Source organism: Hoplias malabaricus, chromosome 5, assembly GCF_029633855.1.
Source record: "Hoplias malabaricus isolate fHopMal1 chromosome 5, fHopMal1.hap1, whole genome shotgun sequence".
Taxonomy (NCBI): Eukaryota; Metazoa; Chordata; class Actinopteri; order Characiformes; family Erythrinidae; genus Hoplias; species Hoplias malabaricus.
The window spans coordinates 59,639,256-59,660,398 of record NC_089804.1 but is presented as its reverse complement, the minus strand read 5'-3'; the positions used below and the strand labels follow the sequence as shown (position 1 = coordinate 59,660,398).

The 21,143-nt window shown below is 43.7% G+C and overlaps 1 protein-coding gene across 1 annotated transcript in view; it reads right to left on the bottom strand.

The window, feature by feature from the left end:
- The window catches only part of tspan2b (tetraspanin 2b), a 22,628-nt gene extending 7,838 nt beyond the window's left edge, over positions 1-14,790 (bottom strand). Inside the window, exons 1-2 of the mRNA XM_066671228.1 lie at positions 14,559-14,790; positions 5,140-5,242 (exon numbers count right to left, since the gene is read on the bottom strand). Of these exons, the coding sequence (XP_066527325.1) occupies positions 5,140-5,242; positions 14,559-14,627 (172 nt within the window). The 5' untranslated portion in view covers positions 14,628-14,790. The remainder of the gene's footprint in view (positions 1-5,139; positions 5,243-14,558) is intronic.
- Between the last annotated feature and the right edge of the window lie 6,353 nt (positions 14,791-21,143).

Genomic DNA, 21,143 nt, shown 5'->3' with positions numbered 1-21,143 from the left:
AGAGAGAGAGAGAGAGAGAGAGAGAGAGAGAGAGAGAGAGAGAGAGAGAGAGAGAGGTTAATCTAAGTTGATAAACACGTTTTTTATTCTAAACCCGTCCTCCAGGGGGCGCTCAGCCCATGAGGGTGCTCACATTTTCCGAGTGGTTGATAGTTTATTACTAGGTTGTTTCTAAAATGTTCCAAGTGGTTGCTATGTTGAGAGCACTGTCCACCACTGTGTCCCCTGTCCACCAGAAAAGTTTAATTCCACAGGTCCGCCAGAAGATGGCAGTGTAGGAATATAAATGATTAGAAGGTAAACAGGAACTCCTGTTTAGAATGAAGCAACAATGATGTAATTAACCTCCATCGACCCAGACTTTATCTTTACATCATCCTTCCTTCCTCAGAGAGAGAGAGCGAGAGAATCAAATAGAGAAGGAGACAGAGAGAAAATGAGAACAGAGACGGTGTGTGAGAGAGATAGACAGAGAGAGAGAGTGAAAGAGAGAGAGAGAGAGGGGAAGGGAGAGTGAAAGAGAGAGAGAATGAAAGGGAGAGAGAGATAGAGAGGGGGAAGGGAGAGTGACAGAGAGAGATAAAGAGAGAGAGAGAGAGTGAAAGAGAGAAAATGAGAACAGAGACGGTGTGTGAGAGATAGACAAAGAGAGAGAGTGAAAGAGAAAGAGAGAGAGAGAGAGAGAAAGAGAGAGAGTGAAGGACAGAGGCTGTCCCTGAAGTGAGGAGAGGAACACCCCTTGGCTCACGAAGAATGCCGGAGAACCAGTGTCCACAAACTTATGGCTGTGTAAAACATCCTCTAAACCCTTTACAATAACACTGTGTGTGTGTGTGTGTGTTTGCCAGACTTCCCCACACGACCTGCTACCAGCAGATAACATTTACATGGTTGCTATGGCAACCAGGGAACAACTGTTACAAGAGTGTGTGCATGTGTGGGAAAGACAGCAGTCTCCGTGTGTTTGTGTATACTTCACTGTTACTGAATATGTACTGATATGAGCCCTGCCCCCACCCACTCTATGCAACTCTACTTTAATTGGGGGTACGTAATAATTTAAGCCCCGCCCAGTTCTGCCCACTGATCCATACATCCTGCCTCTCTCAGAGAAATTTACTCCGACCGGATTCACACAGATCTCTAAGTATCCCAGGTGTTTGCTTGTTATGTGATTGCTATGGCATCCCAGGTAGTTGCTATGGTGTCCTAAGTGGTTGTTAGGTGGTTGCTATGGTATCCTTGGTGGTTACTAGGCAGCTGCTAAGATATCTTAGATGGTTGCTAGGTGGTTACTATGTTAATCTTGCTGGTTACTACAATTTCCTTGGTGGTTACTATGGTATCCTAGGTAGTTGCTATGGTGTCCTAAGTGGTTTCTATTGTAGCTTTGATGGTTGCTAGGCAGTTCCTATGGTATCTTAGGTGGTTGGTAGGCCATTGTTATGGTAAACTAGGTCTGTGCAAAGCAGTGGCTATGGTATACTAGGTTGTTGGTAGTCGTGGCTATGATACATTAGGTGGTTGCTATGGTATAGTAGGTTGTTGGTAGTTGGTGGCTATGATACATTAGGTGGTTGCTATGGTATACTAGGTTGTTGGTAGTCGTGGCTATGATACATTAGGTGGTTGCTATGGTATAGTAGGTTGTTGGTAGTCGTGGCTATGATACATTAGGTGGTTGCTATGGTATACTAGGTGGCTGAGATGGTATGTGGTGGCAAGGTAAGTGAAAAAGGACTGAATGCTCCTTTAAAGGACACACACATGCAGTAACCCCAGCTCCTCCTGCTCTCTCTCAGCTGTTCAGACGGTCGGTCCGAGGCTGGCGTGGGCTGAAATCACCCTCCGTGGTTAAAAATAGAGTGGTATTTTGAGTCTGGACTGTAGGTGGATATTTAATGACTCTGAGTGGTCAGACACTTTCAGGGAACAAGAGTGACATCATCAAAGAATGGTTTTAGCCGCTACAAACTGAACCACAGAAATATAAACTCCGGAAAAGCCTGGTCACTTTCTAAAAACGGAAATCTGTAATATTTTAATTCACTCATACATTTATTTCAAAGAAAATATTTCCAGTGTTTCATATGATGAATTCTGTTTGTTAATTATTAATACATTTAAAATTGAGGCCTGAAGCAAACTCAGAAAATAATGTGACAGAAGCGTGTTAACCAGGGGGTCACATCACCTTTTCTTTAATTACTCTTTCAATCATAATCATTCGGGAACTGAGGATACTAATTGCTGAGGTTGTGAGAGTGGGACATAAGCATTGAGCTTTCTGACACTCCATGGCCACCACCGTCGGATTCTCCTCTTCTTGACGACCAGAGGAGACAGCTTTGAAAACTTGCACTAAAAAATGTTTCATGACGTTTGGAGTAAAGTGATGAGAATGATCCATTGATCCCCCGTTATAGAGACCTTACTGTGTAATAGTTGTGACGCTGTACAAAGAGTAAATTGAAACAGAATTCAGTGATTTGTGAATAATTTAGACTCTATATTTAATATACACTTTTAGAAAGATAATATTTCAAATTTAAAAATGAGAAAGGTAATATTTTTATTTGTCCATAAACAATATTTGCCTCTATTGAGTTTGGTGCCAGCAACGTTAAAAAAATTTTAAAAATGTCAACAGCTGAGTGCCATGACTGGGTGTTTTCCTGGTGTTAAAGAGGGAAAGACCCAAGAGGATTTCATCATCTACAGCCCATAAAGTCATTATAAAATGGAGAAACCTCTATAGGAAAGAGACAAGGTTCAAACCAGTGTCTGACTGTGGTCTTCTAACCCTCAGACCGCACTGAATTAAACACAGACAGGTTTCTGTAGGAAATCACTGCATGAGTCAGGAATACTCCCCAAACCCACTGTCTCTGAACACAGTTCATCACCACCTCCACAAACACAAGCTAAACCTCACAGACACAGAGAAGAACCCAGATATAAACAGGGTCCAGAAACGCCGCCTTCTCTGGGCCCCAGCTCATTTCAGACGCACTGAGGGGGAGTGGAGAAGTGTCCTGTGTCTGACACAATCACAGTCTGAAACTCTGTGTGGAGTTAATCACGGACACTGCTACTCCGCTAAAGAGGAGATGGACATGGGCTTGTTATAAACACAGTTCAAAGCCAGCGTCCGTAATGGTGAGGGGGGTGTGTTAGTACCCCAGGGGTAGTGCCCAGGGCGTTGGGGACTGTCACATCTGTGAAGGCACCGTTAATGCTAAAGGATATCTACAGGGTTTGGAGCGGCACGCTGCCGTCCAGACAACGTCTTTTTCAGGGAAGGCCTTGTTTATTTCAGTGAGACGAGGCCAGTCCGCGTTCTGCATGGATTACAACACCACGGCTCCTTAGTAAAAGAGTCCGGCAGCTAAACTCGTCCAGACCCATCCCTCACTGAGAACACCTGGGGCTTTATGAAACACAATCACTGTAATGGAGCCCCGAGTCGTGGAGCAGCTGAAATCCTGTAACGAGTGTGAATCAGAAAACCGTTTACTTTCAGAATGACAGCGACTTGTCTCCTCAGTTCCCTAACGCTCACTGAGTGCTGTTAAAGAGGAGCTGAGGAACACAGTTGGAAACTCCACACTGGCACAGATTCTGCATTGTGTCGCTGGCATGGGTTTGGTTTAGAATTAGAATGAGCAAATATTTTGCTACAAACTATAAACTTTCTCAGTTCATAAATTTTGTTCTTATTTACATTTTGCACAGCGTCTGAAACGTTTTGGAGATGGGTTAGTAATAATAATAATAACAGTAATAACTCTGAGAGATAAGGACTGTTTGGCATTTGCGGTAGTGACTAAACACAGTGAGACTAACGCCCTAAAAGCCCCACAGCGGTGAGAGCCTCCTCTCTGCTGGTGAGAGTGTTTCCTGTAAAGCTCACTCTGCCATTTCACTGCGATCTTAATTCCACAAACCCCCAGGAGAACACTGATCTCCTGCATCATTTCTGTAATATATTATCAAGCTTTACTCTCCAGTCCTTCCCTCTGTCACCCTGCTCTGCCCCTCCTCTCTCTCTCTTTATCACTGTGTGATCTGTTCTCAGTAATTTCACACCTCTGAGACCCGGGATGTCGACACAGCTCTCGGTTAAAAACAGGAAACTGTGGTTTTCAAAACAAACAGAACTCAAACCATACTTTAACTTTAAAGTACTCTAACAACACCAACATATAGTCATCAGTGAGTGAGAGTCCTCCCTCCGGACGCTTTCCTGTTTACTGCTTTTACAGGTGGAATTATGATCACTGTAATATGGCTTATTTTTACAATAAAACTCTTTAATTTTAAATGAGGTCAGTCACTTTAGAGGCAGTGAAAATGAACTCAAAAATGTAAAGTATTATACGTTATATATTTTAATAATTGACATTAATATGTCATTTATTGTTGCAGACTTTGGCAAGTGCTATTGTAGGAGTGTTAACTGTGTGTGTGTACTGAGTGTGTGTGTGTGTGTGTTTGTACTGAGTGTGTGTGTGTGTGTGTGTACTGAGTGTGTGTGTTTGTACTGAGTGTGTGTGTGTGTGTGTGTGTACTGAGTGTGTGTGTGTGTGTTTGTACTGAGTGTGTGTGTGTGTTTGTACTGAGTGTGTGTGTGTGTGTGTACTGAGTGTGTGTGTTTGTACTGAGTGTGTGTGTGTGTGTGTGTGTACTGAGTGTGTGTGTGCGTGTGTGTGTGTGTACTGAGTGTGTGTGTGCGTGTGTGTGTGTGTACTGAGTGTGTGTGTGTGTACTGAATGGGTTTACTGAGTGTGTTTGTGTGTGTACTGAATGGGTGTGTGTGTGTGTGTATGCATGTGTACTGAGTGTGTGTGTGTGTGTGTGTGTGTGTGTGTATTCAGACCGTTGACCAGATCCGGCGCACCAGTGTCTCTCCTGAGGGCACTGAACTGCACTCGTCTCTGTGAGAAGGCTGGAACATAGCTGTGAGGATCAGATGGAGTTCAGCCTCATCATCATCAGTGAGGGTCAGCGGCTGGTGTTGGGGATTAGTTCTGGATCAAACTCACCACTCCAACTCACACCAGAGAAACCAGATGGGGCTGTGGATATGGGGAGGTCTGTATTAAATATTAAAAGTATTTTAAGAGCCCGGTTACTCACCGATGAAGAAGTTTTCTGGAGCGCCTTCGTTACCGAGCAGAGCCACGGTGTCCTGCTCCAACCGCAGCCACAACCCCACCGCCAGCACCAGAGACCCCATCAGCTGCAACATAGCATTATTATTATTATATGTTATTCTTATGGACATGATAATCCATTCACCACTTCAGTAACTCTTTCTAAGTGCTACATATTTTTTATTACTCCATAAAAATCTTCATAAACACATAACTCACTATCATTAAATATATGATATAAACACACAGGGGGTGTCACAATGGAGCAGCAGGTAGTGTCTCTGTCACAGAACCAGGGTCCTGGAGGTTGTGGGTTCAAGTCCCGCTCCGGGTGACTGTCTGTGAGGAGTGTGGTGTGTTCTCCCTGAGTCTGTGTGGGTTTCCTCCGGGTGACTGTCTGTGAGGAGTGTGGTGTGTTCTCTCTGTGTCTGCGTGGGTTTCCTCCGGGTGACTGTCTGTGAGGAGTGTGGTGTGTTCTCTCTGTGTCTGTGTGGGTTTCCTCCGGGTGACTGTCTGTGAGGAGTGTGGTGTGTTCTCTCTGTGTCTGCGTGGGTTTCCTCCGGGTGACTGTCTGTGAAGAGTGTGGTGTGTTCTCTCTGTGTCTGCGTGGGTTTCCTCCGGGTGACTGTCTGTGAGGAGTGTGGTGTGTTCTCTCTGTGTCTGTGTGGGTTTCCTCCGGGTGCTCCGGTTTCCTCCCACGCTCCAAAAACACACGTTGGTAGGTGGATTGGCGACTCAAAAGTGTCCATAGGTGTGATATATATATTTTTTTATGTTGAGAACATCCATATAATAATCCATTCACCACTTCTATTACTGTTTCTATATGAGAGAATTAAAGGTATAAACAATTGACAACAATCTTGATAAAAACTCCTACACATAAATCAAATCTTTCTTCTTCTACTTTTTCATTTCATATTATTATTAAGAAGAAGAAGAAGAAAAATAAATATTATTACATGCTACTGTCAAAAAGAAACTGAATTCAAAATATGAAATACTTTTGTATTTATATATATATATATAAAAACAATCATTTCAGCAAACCCAGGCAAATGCATATGCAAATAATGTCCATGGTTGTGACATCACAGTCCTGAAAATTGCACAATTACAGATAAGAAATTGTGACAAATAAAATGTAACATGACTAACACCTCTCCTCAGAGTGCCTTGAATAAACCAGCTACAGGCTGCAGCAGTTCTCTGCTGAAAGGCCACATTGTGGTGATTTGATTGTACACGGTTAAATACTGCGCTGTACTGAGCTCTAAATCTGTGTATTATTAAAGGATTGAGGACAAACTGCCGCTTTAATGACACAGCCATTATTATCACCCCCCCTCCCCAACCCCGCCATCTGTGTGTGACATCATCCTCATGACATCATCACCTCTGGGGCCCTACTCCTTCCCATCTGCCTCTGCTGCCTTAAAAGCTCTTAAACCACAACACAATAAAACGGCTGTGTGTTTAGTCGGTGTCACTGCCATCAGCCGCACCGCCACTGTCCATCAAAACAACAACCAGCACAAACAGAGACACTCAGAACATTTCAAACACCATACCTGCAAAATGTCCAGATTTACCCTAGCAACCACCTTAGCAACATCTTAGCAACCAACTGGTAATACATTACACACCACCTAAAAACCACCAGGGATACCTTAGCAAACAGTGATTCATAATAACAACCCATTCTCCAGGAGAGTGAGCTACTGTGTGAACTGCAGTAAAATCAGGACTGTGTTCATTCTCCTGAAGCTTTATTTAACGACTAAACACAGAGAACAGACTCCAGTGCTGTCTCTGAACTGAAATGTACTCTGTAAATATCAACACATTTAGAATCTGACGCCTGCAGCTCGCTCCAGAAAAGTGGAGACGGAGAGTTTATAGAATGTTCCAGTTCCTCGTTTAGAAGAGTCCACTGTAAACAGGAGAATGTCAAAGAGTTAAAAGGAGCGTCCACCAAAGGGCCAGTCTCTGCAGAGAAGAGGGGGCGTGGCTTCTGCTCAGAGAGTGGGCGTGGCTTCCACACAGAGAGGGGGCATCGTCACCACACAGAGAGGTGTGTGGTCACCAATTAGATGGGGCGTGGTCACCACACAGAGAGGAGGTGCAGTCACCACTTAGAGAGGGGGGCGTGGCCTCCACTCAGAAAGGGGACAAAACCCTCACCATACTGTGATGAATAGAGTTGGTCACTGAACACAGTCCCACAGCCAGAGTGAGAAATGTCTGTGAGAAGGTTCCTCTGATGTGGAACACTGGGATTTTAGAGAGACACATGTTGCCTTCAGAATGACGTATTTTTCAGGAAGTCCATGGTTGTTTCAGCAGGATGGGGCCAGGCCTCTTTCTGTGTGTGCTCCATCAGCGTGTCTTTGTAGACACATTGTGTGTGAGCGGCCTGCGTCCAGATCTGTCTCCTGTGATCGTCATGAAGAGGAGAATCCGACGATGGTGACCATGGACTGTGGAGCAGCTGAGAGAACTCCACTCACAAACCTGTGGCACCGAGTCTACTCACGTCCTAAACTGAGATCAGACGTGGTAGAGTGGGTAGCTTGTGTCTCCTGCTGCTCAAAGTTTCTCCTTGAGAGAAAAATTCTAGGAAATATGTCCTGTTAGACTGAGTGAAGATCTCAGTTATGTCTCCCACTGATCTCATTGAGGAGTTGCACTTTTAACGATGAACTGAATATTAAATAAATAACTGAAAGTCTTGAAAGTAAAGCCAGATAAGATTCAAAGCTCTCTTTTGAACAGGGACAGGTGCTTTTTGCAAGTGTGGAAAGTTCTGAGCTCTTTTAAGTTTATGGTGGATTTTTATGTCTCTGTAAAATGCTCCAATGCTGAGGAAATTTCCACAGCGTCAATAAAGCAGTTCAGACAGAAACAATTAAACCAAACCCTGATGAAGAACACAGTCATTTCAGAAGAAAGCAGAGGAAAATTATACACAAGAAACTCTCACACCAGGACACACCAGGACACTCCGTCCTACGCCGCGCCACTCCTGCACAGGACAGTGTGTGTTTTCTGTGCTAAATTCGGTAAATAATGTGTGTCTGTGCATGAAACAGTGTAGATTATGTTACTCCTAAATTTCTCTGTGAAATATATCCACACAAACACTGAAGCAGCCTGCGGTGTCAGTAAACTCCCGCGCTCAGCTGCAGGGAGCCCAGGAAACAGAGATACGCTCTAATGTCTAATGTCTTCCTGTCCATTAAAGCTGTGATCCACACGCTAACACCATTACCCTCTAACCTCATTAGAGAAGATTGATGAGAAACTCTGTCTCTGTAGAACACACAGTTCCCTGCTGTGTGGAGGAGAATCAGATACTCCGAAGACTTTGTATCTGCAGAGTATCGTACCTCACGCTTCATGTGTAACGTTACAGTAGGAGGTCATCAGACATGCTCAGACCTCACCCCCTTACAGGCCACGTTCTCATCAGAGTTTATTAACGCTCAAGTAAATTCTTGTTTTAAAAACTGTTTATACATATATTCATTCATTGTCTGTAACCCTTATCCAATTCAGGGTAGCGGTGGGTCCGGAGTCTACCCAGACATACTAGGTGTAAGGCAGGAACACACCCTGAAGGGGGCGCCAGTCCTTCACACAGCGATACACACTCACACCTACGGACACAGGGAGAACACACCACACTCCTCACAGACAGTCACCCGGAGGAAACCCACGTGGACACAGGGAGAACACACCACAATCCTCACAGACAGTCACCCGGAGCGGGACTCGAACCCACAACCTCCAGGACTCTGGAGCTGTAACAGAGACCCTTCCTGCTGCACGACTATGCCGCTCTGTTTATACATATTTTTATAACTTAAATACTATACTACACAGACTTACATCATGAATTATAAAGTATTTATCCCTGGTGATTGCTAAAAACTGTTTCTAATTGGTTGTTATGGTAATTGTACTGATGGTTGCTACAGTATCCCTGATGGCTAATAAAAAGTGCTGGTAAATGATTTCTATTGTAAATGCTTTAGTGGTTGCTAAAGTGTTACTAAGTGGTTGCTATGGTAACTGCTCTGGTGGTTGCTATGGTATCCAGGTGTAAATCTAAACAAGTGTAACTAAACATGGTATTTAGGTGGATGCTAAAACTGTTCTGCTAAAAAAGCTAACGGCTCTGGTGTTTGCTAAAGTGTTGCTAAGTAATTGCTATGGTAACTGCTCTGGTGGTTGCTAAAGTGCTGCTAAGTGGTCAGTATGATAACTGTTTTGATGGTATGGTATTCCAGGTAGCTAATAAACTGTTGCTATGTGGTCGCTATGGTAACAGCTCTGGTGGCTGCTATGGTATCCAGGTGTAAATGTGGAGCTAAATCTTTATTGTAATATTTCTAATAAAGTGCTGGGGTTTTGCACAAAGCCTCTGAAATATGCAAAGAATTAATTAAACTGAAAAGGTGTATTTCTTTTTACGTTAAATAAAACACAACTTTTATCAGCAGGGTCATCACTGTTAACTCATTCCCTCAATAACAAGTGGTTCCCTCCAGTAAATCGAATGGAATGAGGCATATTCTGGGGTCACTTTGTTAAACTGAGGAAATGTTTATTAAATTGAAGGAACTTCTACATTTTATGGCCGTTTTTATCATTTTTCAGCCTTGACATCAACTTTTATTTGAACAGCGCTGATGTTTATTTTCTCTTTTCTCAGAAATCCCAGCTCTCCCTCTGTGAGTGTGTGTGTGTGTGAGTGTGTGTGTGTGTGTGTGTGTGTGTGTGTGTGTAAACAGAGACTTTCCTACTGATGGCCACAAATTATGAGACAGACTTCCATTATCTCTCACACGGGACACAGAGCAGCTTTTATCTTAATAATGTCCAGAGACAGACTGAGACACCCGTTATTCCTCAGTGCAGCACAGGTTCAGTGTAAGATGCGTCTGCTGTGTCCTGAAACATCTGCACGTCATTCTCTCAGTCCTCAGCCTCATCAAAGCTCTGAAGGATGATCAGATTGGTTCAAACCCTGTTTAATATCCAAAGGACTGGTAAAATGCACAAGCCTAAGATCACTTTGTGGCTGAATGCAATAAAAATAATCACAGCCATGTTTCACTGCATCTAAAGCCTTCCGTGGGGAGTAGAGACACACCCCTGATTAATAACTGACAGCTCAGGCAGGTGTCCACACGGTGTCTTAGTGCAGGAGACGCGCTGCAGCAGGGTGTCCCCCTGTCCCTCAATAAAAGGTTGCACTCTGATCACAGCCTCACACACGTCTGCACGTCTGTAGCGTTTATATACGGACAGTGCTTTAATCTTGTGGCTGACTGGTGTAGTCTATAAATAAAGGATAAATCTCCAGAATATTCACGCTCCGGTTCCTCCTGCCTGAGCTCCTCCCTCCGTCTCCGAGAAATCTCGCTGCTGGAAACTCCGTAAAACTGTGGAACATCCAGAACGTTCTCTGGCTCCATTCCGAATATCCACAGCCTTCCAAGTGTCCGCCTTAAATCACCAGAGCCCTGGAACACCCCGGCGGCACCAGGGCAGTGGAGCTGTACCACTGCAGTGCTAAGGGATTACCGTGGGATGTGTTGGTCATGTGGTTGTGTCCCAGGTGGTTGCTAAGGTGGTGCCAGGGCGGCCAGGGTCCACTGTGTGTGTGTGTGTGTGTGTGATTTCACTGACACTAATACACTAGTGATTTCTCTGAAGCTTATGTTGATTCTGTGGTGTTCTGTTGGTCCTGTGTGGATCTGTGTGGTTATGATGGTTCTGTGTTGTTCTACGTGTTTTGGTGTGGTTCTGTGTGATTCTATGTGTTTTGATGTGGTTCCGTAGGTTCTGTGTGGTTCTATGTGTTTTGGTGTGGTTCTGTAGGTTCTGTGTGGTTCTATGTGATTATCACAGCCGTCTGCGCAGGTTTCCACGGCAGAGACTTGAGCCCATGTCCAGTGGCTGACCCATCCGAGTCCTGACCCAGACCCGCTCCAGTGGATCTGCAGGCTCTGACGGTCAGGGGGCTGTGGAGAGGGTGGGTGTTCAGGACGGGGTCAATAGGAATTGGGGATGGTTCTGTGACACTGTGCACGTTGTTCAGAGGTGTCCAGGGTTCAGTTCAGTATTAGTCCTCCCCCTCTCCCTCTGTGTGTGTGTGTGTGTGTGTGCAGGGCGTGGCATGGCGGAGATGGCAGTGGTCCGGTTTGATCAGAGGGGAAAGGTATTGGACTGCTATTGAACATGGAATCACCCACCTTCCTCCTAACTGACCACCACCGCGCTCCAACACCCACCTCCACACACAGCGAACGCTCTATGTGTGTGTGTGTGTGTCTGGGTCAGGATCACGCCAACTGTCTCTTTAAAACAAACATGTGATTCAGTCTCTCACTCTCTCTCTTCCCTTCTCTCTCCCTTGCTCTCTTCCTACCTTCCCCATCTTTCTTCATCTCTCTCTCTCTCTCTCTCTCTCTCTCTCTCTCTCTCTCTCTCTCTCTCTCTCTCACTCCCTCTCCCTCTCTCTCTCTCTCTCTCACTCACTCTCCCTCTCTCTCTCTGTGAGCATGACGTCACTGCTCTGATTCTCACTGTAAACACACACAGCGACACAGCTCTCACTCTATTTCCATATTTAATAAAGTGTAGGCCGCCCTCAGGCTGCTAACACAACAGTGACCCCTCCAGGCCCGGACTGCTCAAGAGCTCTGGAGGCAAGCTTACTCGTACAAGACGTCCTGACTTCTGGAAGCATCTTGACTTTTGTTGGCATTCTGACTTCTGGGAAGGGTGTCCTTACTTATGAGGGGGCGGGGCCATTCTAAAGTGTCTACACTTGACGTCAGAAGCGGAGCAGAATCAGAACGCCTCGTTTTATCCCGTTTTCTGACTTGGGCCCTAAGTCATGAAACCCCTTAATCTGACACTCACTGCACCTACTGCTACGCTACACCTAACCTTACTCTAAACCTAAACCTGACCTGGAATTTAACCCTAATTCTGACCATAACTGTTACTAACCTAACCCTTATTCTAAACTGCAATGTTTACATTGTGGGGACCTACTTGGGGTAGTAACCTGCTGCCACACATCCATAAAAAATTCAGTTTCAATTTGTCATGACATTTTACACTTTATAAATCTGTAAGTATTTACAAGTCTCTAAGATTTATAATAATAATAATAATAATCCATTCATCCATCCATTCATTCATTCATAGTCTGTAACTCTTATCCAGTTCAGGGTCGTGGTGGGTCCAGAGTCTATCCAGAATCACTGGGCGCAAGGTGGGAACACACCCTGGAGGGGGCGCTAGTCCTTCACAGGGTGACAATAATAATAATAAAAAACAAAAAATAAATGGTTCTATTTTTCTACACTGTTTGTACCCAGCATCTGCTCTTCACACTGTGTGAACCTTTAATGAAGAAGAGACCAATAAAGATATTTCAAAATACAGGGATATTTACATTCACTTACATTAGAAAAGAAAAGGGTTTTTGTCTTCTTCAGAAAAGCTGCCATTCAGGGCCATTTTCCTACAAGGTTGGAACATTTTTGAGCAGGGAATGTAGTAAAACACACACACACACACATACACACACACAGGAGGAAAGGGGAGGGTTTTTCCTTCATGGAAAATGTGATTTGGGGCCGTTAGCCTTTCCACATTCTGCTGTAAACACAGTCTCAGAGCAAAGAGAGCTCCCCTGCACTTAATACAGAGCTCTACAGCAAAAAACTGCATTTAATATCCTTTAAAATCTGTAAATATATAAATATAAAAACTGCTTTAAATACGAGAAAAGCTAGACTTAGGCACACATCCATCCATCCATCCATTATCTGTGACCCTTATCCAGTTCAGGGTCGCGGTGGGTCCAGAGCCTACCTGGAATCATTGGGCACAAGGCAGGAATACACCCTGAAGGGGGCGCCAGTCCTTCACAGACACACACACTCACTCACACACACACTCTCACCTACGGACACTTCTGAGTTGCCAATCCACCTACCAACGTGTGTTTTTTGGACTGTGGGAGGAAACCGAAGCACCCAGAGGAAACCCACGTGGACACGGGGAGGACACACAACCTCCAGGCCCCTGGAGATGTGTGACTGCAACACTACCTGCTGCGCCACCGTGCCGCCCTTAGGCACACAGCTTTGTGTAAATGTGTTTAATTATGTGTAACTACTTTAGATTGTATGCACAACTGTATGTAGGAGTAAACGGCTGTAGCTGGTGTGCGTCAGTATTTCGGTGCTGTAACTGTATGTAGGAGTAAACGGCTGTAGCTGGTGTGTGTCAGTATTTCGGTGCTGTAACTGTATGTAGGAGTAAATGGCTGTAGCTGGTGTGTGTCATTATTTCAGTGCTGTAACTTTATGTAGGAGTAAATGGCTGTAGCTGGTGTGTGTCAGTATTTCGGTGCTGTAACTGTATGTAGGAGTAAACAGCTGTAGCTGGTGTGCGTCAGTATTTCGGTGCTGTAACTGTATGTAGGAGTAAATGGCTGTAGCTGGTGTATGTCAATATTTCGGTGCTGTAACTGTATGTAGGAGTAAACAGCTGTAGCTGGTGTGCGTCAGTATTTCGGTGCTGTAACTGTATGTAGGAGTAAACAGCTGTAGCTGGTGTGCGTCAGTATTTCGGTGCTGTAACCGTATGTAGGAGTAAATGACTGTAGCTGGTGTGTGTCAGTATTTCGGTGCTGTAACTGTATGTAGGAGTAAACAGCTGTAGCTGGTGTGCGTCAGTATTTCGGTGCTGTAACTGTATGTAGGAGTAAATGGCTGTAGCTGGTGTACGTCAATATTTCGGTGCTGTAACTGTATGTAGGAGTAAACAGCTGTAGCTGGTGTGCGTCAGTATTTTGGTGCTGTAACCGTATGTAGGAGTAAATGACTGTAGCTGGTGTGTGTCAGTATTTCGGTGATGTAACTATATGTAGAAGTAAACGGCTGTAGCTGGTGTGTGTCAGTATTTCAGTGCTGTAACTGTATGTAGGAGTAAATGGCTGTAGCTGGTGTGTGTTAGTATTTCAGTGCTGTAACCGTATGTAGGAGTAAACGGCTGTAGCTGGTGTGTGTCAGTATTTTGGTGAAGAAATGAAGAGTGATACCCTCTAGTTAATGTTTATGTAATCACTTCTATACATTATAATACTTTAAGATCAGAAACAAACAAATACTAGCACTGCCTTTGATCAAATTGACATAATTAACCGTCGGATACTCCAGTTGAAAACATACTGAGATGACATCAGCAGCAGCACACTGAACAGCATTTCTCCATGCATTACTGCAAACCAATAAAGGTCCTTGATTGAGCAGGTTTAATGCACGCATATGTGATGCATTATTGTGGATTATTGTGGATAAAATCACTCACCCAGAAGATGAAGTTAAAAATAAAGAGCAGGTATTTAACGCATTTCATTCCGCCCTCCACTCTCCCCATCTTTCCTCTCTCTCTCTCTCTCTCTGAATAAAGGAACCGTTGAATATCTATAAACCCGACACTGCACTCGGTTCTCGACGCTCTGATGCGGCTGGGAAAGACTCAGCTTCTGTCACATTGTGCTATAGAGAGAAAACACCGGAGAAAATACCCTAGCTCCGGCCCCGCCCACTGTAACGCAGCGGCGGAGGGGGACCCAAGGGACACTCAGACACACAACGCCTCTGTACACTTTACAGAGCTTAGGCGCAGAAACGAGGGGAACCCGATGGGGCTCTCAGACACGCAACGGCTTCAAACAGTGACACTGTAACACAGCAGAGAGGGGATCCACATGGGGCTCTCAGACAGACGATGACTCTTGACACTTTACAGCGACAATACAGTTCAGCAGAGGCTGTATACCCTTAGGTTCATGTGCAGTTGCTCCAGGGAATTACTTTCCTTTGCAGATGTTCTATGGAGATTATACACCCTGTGTCCACATTGTGCGCAGCATAAAACTGAGGTCACTCAGTACTGAAGGGCGGCCACATGTTTGGACATCAAGTGTGTATGGAGGTGAAATGAAAGCAGAGCCCGTGTAGAGTGTGTGTTATTGAAGCCTCTCTGTATTTAAAGCCGTTTATGGTACTGTTCTTCAACACTGTGTGTTTACATTCTGGAAGTCTTTGGTTACTGCCAGGAAACAGCACTAACACTGTCCAGAATGCTAGCTGCAGTCCAGTAAAACTCAAATTAGACCTCTTTCATATGTCAGTAGAGTTTCCTCAGCATCTCAGTAGTGACTCCTTAATATTTCTGTAGTGTTTCTTTAATATCTCAGTATTTTCACATTATTATCTTTGCAGCTCCACATTAATATCTCTGTAATTCCACATTAATATCTCTGTAGTGTCTCCTTAATATCTCTGTAGTTCCACCTTAAAATCTCTGTAGTTCCACCTTAATATCTCTGTAGTGTCTCCTTAATATCTCTGTAGTTCCACCTTAATATCTCTGTAGTCTCTCCTTAATATCTCTGTAGTTCCACCTTAATATCTCTGTAGTCTCTCCTTAATATCTCTGTAGTTCCACATTAATATCTCTGTAGTTCCACATTAATATCTCTGTAGTGTCTCCTTAACATCTCCATAGTTCCACATTAATATCTCTGTAGTTCCACCTTAATATCTCTGTAGTTCCACCTTAATATCTCTGTAGTTCCACATTAATATCTCTGTAGTTCCACATTAATATCTCTGTAGTGTCTCCTTAACATCTCCATAGTTCCACATTAATATCTCTGTAGTTCCACCTTAATATCTCTGTAGTTCCACATTAATATCTCTGTAGTGTCTCCGTAATATCTCTGTAGTTCCACCTTAATATCTCTGTAGTGTCTCCTTAATATCTCTGTAGTTCCACCTTAATATCTCTGTAGTCTCTCCTTAATATCTCTATAGTTCCACCTTAATATCTCTGTAGTTCCACCTTAATATCTCTGTAGTTCCACCTTAATATCTCTGTAGTTCCACATTAATATCTCTGTAGTGTCTCCTTAATATCTCTGTAGTTCCACCTTAATATCTCTGTATTTCCACATTAATATCTCTGTAGTGTCTCCTTAATATCTCTGTAGTTCCACATTAAAATCTCTGTAGTGTCTCCTTAATATCTCTGTAGTTCCACCTTAATATCTCTGTAGTCTCTCCTTAATATCTCTGTAGTTCCACATTAATATCTCTGTAGTTCCACATTAATATCTCTGTAGTGTCTCCTTAACATCCCCATAGTTCCACATTAATATCTCTGTAGTGTCTCCTTAATATCTCTGTAGTTCCACATTAATATCTCTGTAGTTCCACCTTAATATCTCTGTAGTGTCTCCTTAACATCCCTATAGTTCCACATTAATATCTCTGTAGTGTCTCCTTAATATCTCTGTAGTTCCACATTAATATCTCTGTAGTGTCTCCTTAATATCTCTGTAGTTCCACCTTAATATCTCTGTAGTCTCTCCTTAATATCTCTGTTGTTCCACATTAATATCTCTGTAGTGTCTCCTTAATATCTCTGTAGTTCCACCTTAATATCTCTGTATTTCCACATTAATATCTCTGTAGTGTCTCCTTAATATCTCTGTAGTTCCACATTAAAATCTCTGTAGTTCCACCTTAATATCTCTGTAGTGTCTCCTTAATATCTCTGTAGTTCCACCTTAATATCTCTGTAGTCTCTCCTTAATATCTCTGTAGTTCTACCTTAATATCTCTGTAGTTCCACATTAATATCTCTGTAGTGTCTCCTTAACATCCCCATAGTTCCACATTAATATCTCTGTAGTGTCTCCTTAACATCTCTGTAGTTCCACATTAATATCTCTGTAGTCTCTCCTTAATATCTCTGTAGTTCCACATTAATATCTCTGTAGTTCCACCTTAATATCTCTGTAGTGTCTCCTTAATATCTCTGTAGTTCCACCTTAATCCCTCTGTGCTCTGAGCTTTTCTCCTGGACGATGCCGAGGTCAGATGAATAAATCATGATTTCTCTCTGAGGACACGCTCCACACACAGCAGCCCATAATATAAATATTTTGGTTATAACAGTGGAGAGTGGACGCGTTGGACACAAGCCAGTGATACTCTCCCATAAACAACCAGAGCTTTAACTCCATACTTACAGCAGACAAGAATACCCAAACAGATGACATCATCAGTGCTGAGGGGGGGTACTGATGATGTCATCTGTTTTATCACACACTGAAAACGTACCACTGGGTTTTAAAGGGTCAATTACATCACATATTTACAATTACGAACAATGCCTCAAATTTACTTAAGCTTTCCACAGTCCAGATTACTTTCTGGTGCCTCTGTTCCTCTGGTGTCTGGAACAGTGGAACTGTGTTCTCTGGAATGATGGGGATCCTCTGGTGTGTGGAACAGTGGTACTGTGTTCTCTGGAGTGATGGGGTTCCTCTGGTGTGTGGAACAGTGGAACTGTGTTTTCTGGAGTGATGGGGTTCCTCTAGTGTGTGGAACAGTGGAACTGTGTTCTCTGGAGTGATGGGGTTCCTCTGGTGTGTGGAACAGTGGAACTGTGTTCTCTGGAGTGATGGGGTTCCTCTGGTGTGTGGAACAGTGGAACTGTGTTCTCTGGAGCGATGGGGTTCCTCTGGTGTGTGGAACAGTGGAACTGTGTTCTCTGGAGCGATGGGGTTCCTCTGGTGTGTGGAACAGTGGAACTGTGTTCTCTGGAGCGATGGGGTTCCTCTGGTGTGTGGAACAGTGGAACTGTGTTCTCTGGAGCGATGGGGTTCCTCTGGTGTGTGGAACAGTGGAACTGTGTTCTCTGGAGCGATGGGTTTCCTCTGGTGTGTGGAACAGTGGAACTGTGTTTTCTGGAGCGATGGGTTTCCTCTGGTGTGTGGAACAGTGGAACTGTGTTCTCTGGAGTGATGGGGTTCCTCTGGTGTGTGGAACAGTGGAACTGTGTTCTCTGGAGCGATGGGGTTCCTCTGGTGTGTGGAACAGTGGAACTGTGTTCTCTGGAGCGATGGGGTTCCTCTGGTGTGTGGAACAGTGGAACTGTGTTCTCTGGAGCGATGGGGTTCCTCTGGTGTGTGGAACAGTGGAACTGTGTTCTCTGGAGTGATGGGGTTCCTCTGGTGTGTGGAACAGTGGAACTGTGTTCTCTGGAGTGATGGGGTTCCTCTGGTGTGTGGAACAGTGGAACTGTGTTCTCTGGAGTGATGGGGTTCCTCTGGTGTGTGGAACAGTGGAACTATGTTCTCTGAAGCGATGGATTCGTCTGGTGTGTGGAACAATGGAACTGTGTTCTCTGGAGTGATGGGGTTCCTCTGGTGTGTGGAACAGTGGAACTGTGTTCTCTGGAGTGATGGGGTTCCTCTGGTGTGTGGAACAGTGGAACTATGTTCTCTGAAGCAATGGATTCGTCTGGTGTGTGGAACAATGGAACTGTGTTCTCTGGAGTGATGGGGTTCCACTGGTGTGTGGAACAGTGTAACTGTGTTCTCTGGAGTGATGGAGTTCCTCTGGTGTGTGGAACAGTGGAACTGTGTTCTCTGGAGTGATGGAGTTCCTCTGGTGTGTGGAACAGTGGAACTGTGTTCTCTGGAGCGATGGGTTTCCTCTGATGTGTGGAACAGTGGAACTGTGTTCTCTGGAGCGATGGGTTTCCTCTAGTGTGTGGAACAATGGAACTGTGTTCTCTGGAGTGATGGAGTTCCTCTGGTGTGTGGAACAGTGAAACTGTGTTCTCTGGAGTGATGGGGTTCCTCTGGTGTGTGGAACAGTGGAACTGTGTTCTCTGGAGTGATGGGGTTCCTCTGGTGTGTGGAACAGTGGAACTATGTTCTCTGGAGTGATGAGGTTCCTCTGGGGTGAGTTGGAGTGGTGAGTTTGATCCAGAACTAGTCCCCAACACCAGCCCCTAACCTTCACTGTTAATGATGAGGCTGAACTCCATCAGCTCCTCACGGCTATGTTCAAAGGAGAGTAGAGGCTGTTCCTGCAGTGAGATTAATGCCCTTCAGTTCAGAGTTATGCTGGAGAAGATGGGATCCATAAAACTTTGGCCATGTAACACACATAGCTCTTCTGACAGTGGATTCCATGCGTTATTTATATGTTCTATGTGTGTGTGTGTGTGTGTTTGTGTTTGTGTGTGTGTGTGTGTGTGTGTGTGCGCGTGTGTTTGTGTGAGTGTGTGTCGGTCCCAGGAGATATGTGGTGGCTATTTATGGTCAGAATTCTTTAGCCCTGCTCTTACTCTCATTACTCTCATTACAAAGAGAGTGCTGTGTTATCTTAATCCCATCACAGAGAGCTCTCCTGCTCCCAGACCCCACTCCACTGTGTTCCTCTCCTTCAATGTCAGTGCCATATTTGGACACAAAAAAACAAAATAAATATTAATAAAAATACATTCTTATCAATCAGAAATGTCATAGTCCAATTAAAGTTTATGATTTTAATAAAAAAACCTGTGTATAAAGCTCTGTCTCCTCTCCATGTGCTGCTCTGCAGTCGGTTTGCTCTGGAAACCGCTCTAATGTGTTTCCGAAGCCCCAGTGTCTGTAAATGGGTAAAAAAACAAAGTGTCTGGGTCCGGTGCTAGGCTTTCTCTCTCTCTGCTCACGGCAGAGAAACGCCATCTGGAGGTTTTTAGACAACGGAGAGACTCCAAACGCTGAAAAGCACCAACCGAGATGAGGATGTTGCTCTATTCCTGCTCCATAGGGGGGTCACACTGACTTATTTCTGCTGTTACAGTTACATTACTTAAGGTGGAACTGACTCTAAATTCAGGAGAGCGCTAACTGCATGAAAGTAAACACAGAGCGAAAGTGCTACAAAACTAAACAGCTCGAGTTACACATGAGTTTCTGTGGGAATTCAGTGAATAAACACTTACAGACAATTTACACTTTAGACATTTACAAACACTATTAATGTTATTTCCCCTCAAACATACGGTTCCACATTAAAAGACTTAGTTTGGTTCCACACAATTGTAGTCATTCCCTTTAATTCCTGATGTTATCATTACACCTTAAATGTCGCAGGATGATGCATCAGTTAGATTTGTATCTCTTCATACCACCTTAAAAACTGCAGCAGTATGGTGACTCTGTTTAGGAGTTATATTCTGGTTCCTCTGTTCCACATTAACTTTTAAGAAGCTAACATTTGTGTGCTCCACATTAAATTGTGTAACGATTACATTCTGGCACCTAACTTCCAAATTTGATGTTTTTTTTTATCTTCTCCATACCACCTTAAATACTGCAGCAAGCTAATGGCTAAATGGTGTTCCAACTTTAAATTGTAGATTACTTATATTTTACATGATGGTGCCTCAGAATGACCTTAAATGAAGCAGAAGTTATATTTTGATTCCTCTGTTCCACCTTAAATGTTAAGAGGCTTACGGTTATGTTCTCCACATTAAATTGTGTTAGATTCTGGGGCCTAAGTTCTTACTTTAATGGTGCATAATGTTTTTATTACCACCTTAAAAGCTGTGATCATTGTGCATCTGATCCGCCTTAAATTATATCCTCTTTCCATTGTACCACCTTAAATAGTGCAAGACTTATATTCTTGTTTTTGTTTCACATTAAATGTGAATTAAATGCTACATTCTGTTTTACCTTAAGGAGTAAAATTCTGCTTCCTCGGATCCACCTTAAATTATATTCTGGTGCCATGTACCTCATTAAATTGTGCAACAATTTTAATCCTATGTCTCTATTCCACCTTAATTTGTCCATGTTGGACAGTATTGAATTGGAAAAACCAAGGCACCAGTTTATGAATATTTATTTATGAATGTAATTAGGTACATACTGAAATATGTGAAATATTCAAAAATAAAATATATTTAAAACATTCCTATAAAATGTATACAATTAATGTATGTATTCAAAAGGGGCAGGGATAACTTGATTAATCAGCCAATCATGTTCAAGCAGTATTTTTAAAAGAAGGCAGAATAAAAGCCTCTTTG